The 1,060-nt window shown below is 33.0% G+C and overlaps 1 protein-coding gene across 1 annotated transcript in view; it reads right to left on the bottom strand.

Moving 5' to 3' along the window:
* Positions 1 to 1,060, bottom strand: part of LOC128250721 (uncharacterized) — an 11,876-nt gene that overhangs the window by 5,828 nt on the left and 4,988 nt on the right. Inside the window, exon 2 of the mRNA XM_052976481.1 lies at positions 446 to 523. Coding sequence (XP_052832441.1) covers positions 446 to 523 — 78 coding nt within the window. The remainder of the gene's footprint in view (positions 1 to 445; positions 524 to 1,060) is intronic.

Here is a 1,060-nt window from a genome sequence, read left to right as displayed (position 1 = left end):
AGATAGATAGATAGACAGACAGATAGATAGATAGATTGATATAGTTTGTAAATACAGTTATAGATAGATACAATCTATAGTTAGATACAATCTATATTTAGACACAGATTAAACATAGTCACATTCTGTAGATAGCATATTCTATAAATAGACACATGGTAACATAGTTTATAGAGGAAGTTGGTGATGTGTGTGTCGAATGAAAATACCTTGTGTGGTATCTATTTCGGCCCGAGTTTCTCTAAACACTCCCTTATGATTCCTGGCCATCGTAAAAGCAATGAACCGGCGATTGGCTTCTGAGAGACCTTGTAACTACTAACGACGCCTCTGACAACAAAATGCATGATATAAAATGTAAGATAGTAAATAATATAAAAATTAATAAAATGAGAAAGAAAGGGAAAGAAAAATGGGGTTTAAGAAGCTAGATGCTGATCCTTACCTGCCCCGGCACGGCAAAAGCTGTCTACAAGACCTTCGAATGTATCGGGTTCTTTACATGGTTGACAGATATTATCTTCTGAAAACAAATACGAAACAAATATTGGTATTAATATGGCGAAATTAAAAGATGTCTTAATTTGACCCAAAAGTCCAGTTAACGAGACAAGCAGGCAGTCTTTGTGCACAATCAACCTAACCATCAAATCTAATTTTACACTTTCTTAAAAAATCGAGAATTCAATAAATGTACTTCAAGAAAACGATGAATTTGCCATTTTTTAAATAATATGGTGGTTCGAGGACCCCCCCCCCCTTTCTTTAATCGTGGTTTTTTTTTTTTCATTAGAGCTGCCCTCTGGTTAAATACCAGGAAAAGCAATAATGAATAGCAACAAGGATTACGATAACAACAACAATACAAACAATTTTCACACGTTATTATTTATAGCTTTATCTACTTCAAGTTCGACCGTTAAAACGAATTCTTTCAAAGTTTCTAAATTCTTATAACGTAAACAATGTGTGTGAGTGTGCGTGCGTGTGTGCTTATGTAAGTATGAATGTATGTATGTATATTACATTATATATAAAGATATATATATAAAGATATATA

The sequence above is a fragment of the Octopus bimaculoides genome, chromosome 24 (assembly GCF_001194135.2).
Source record: "Octopus bimaculoides isolate UCB-OBI-ISO-001 chromosome 24, ASM119413v2, whole genome shotgun sequence".
NCBI classification, from domain to species: domain Eukaryota; kingdom Metazoa; phylum Mollusca; class Cephalopoda; order Octopoda; family Octopodidae; genus Octopus; species Octopus bimaculoides.
This window is presented reverse-complemented; position numbering and strand designations above follow the sequence as displayed.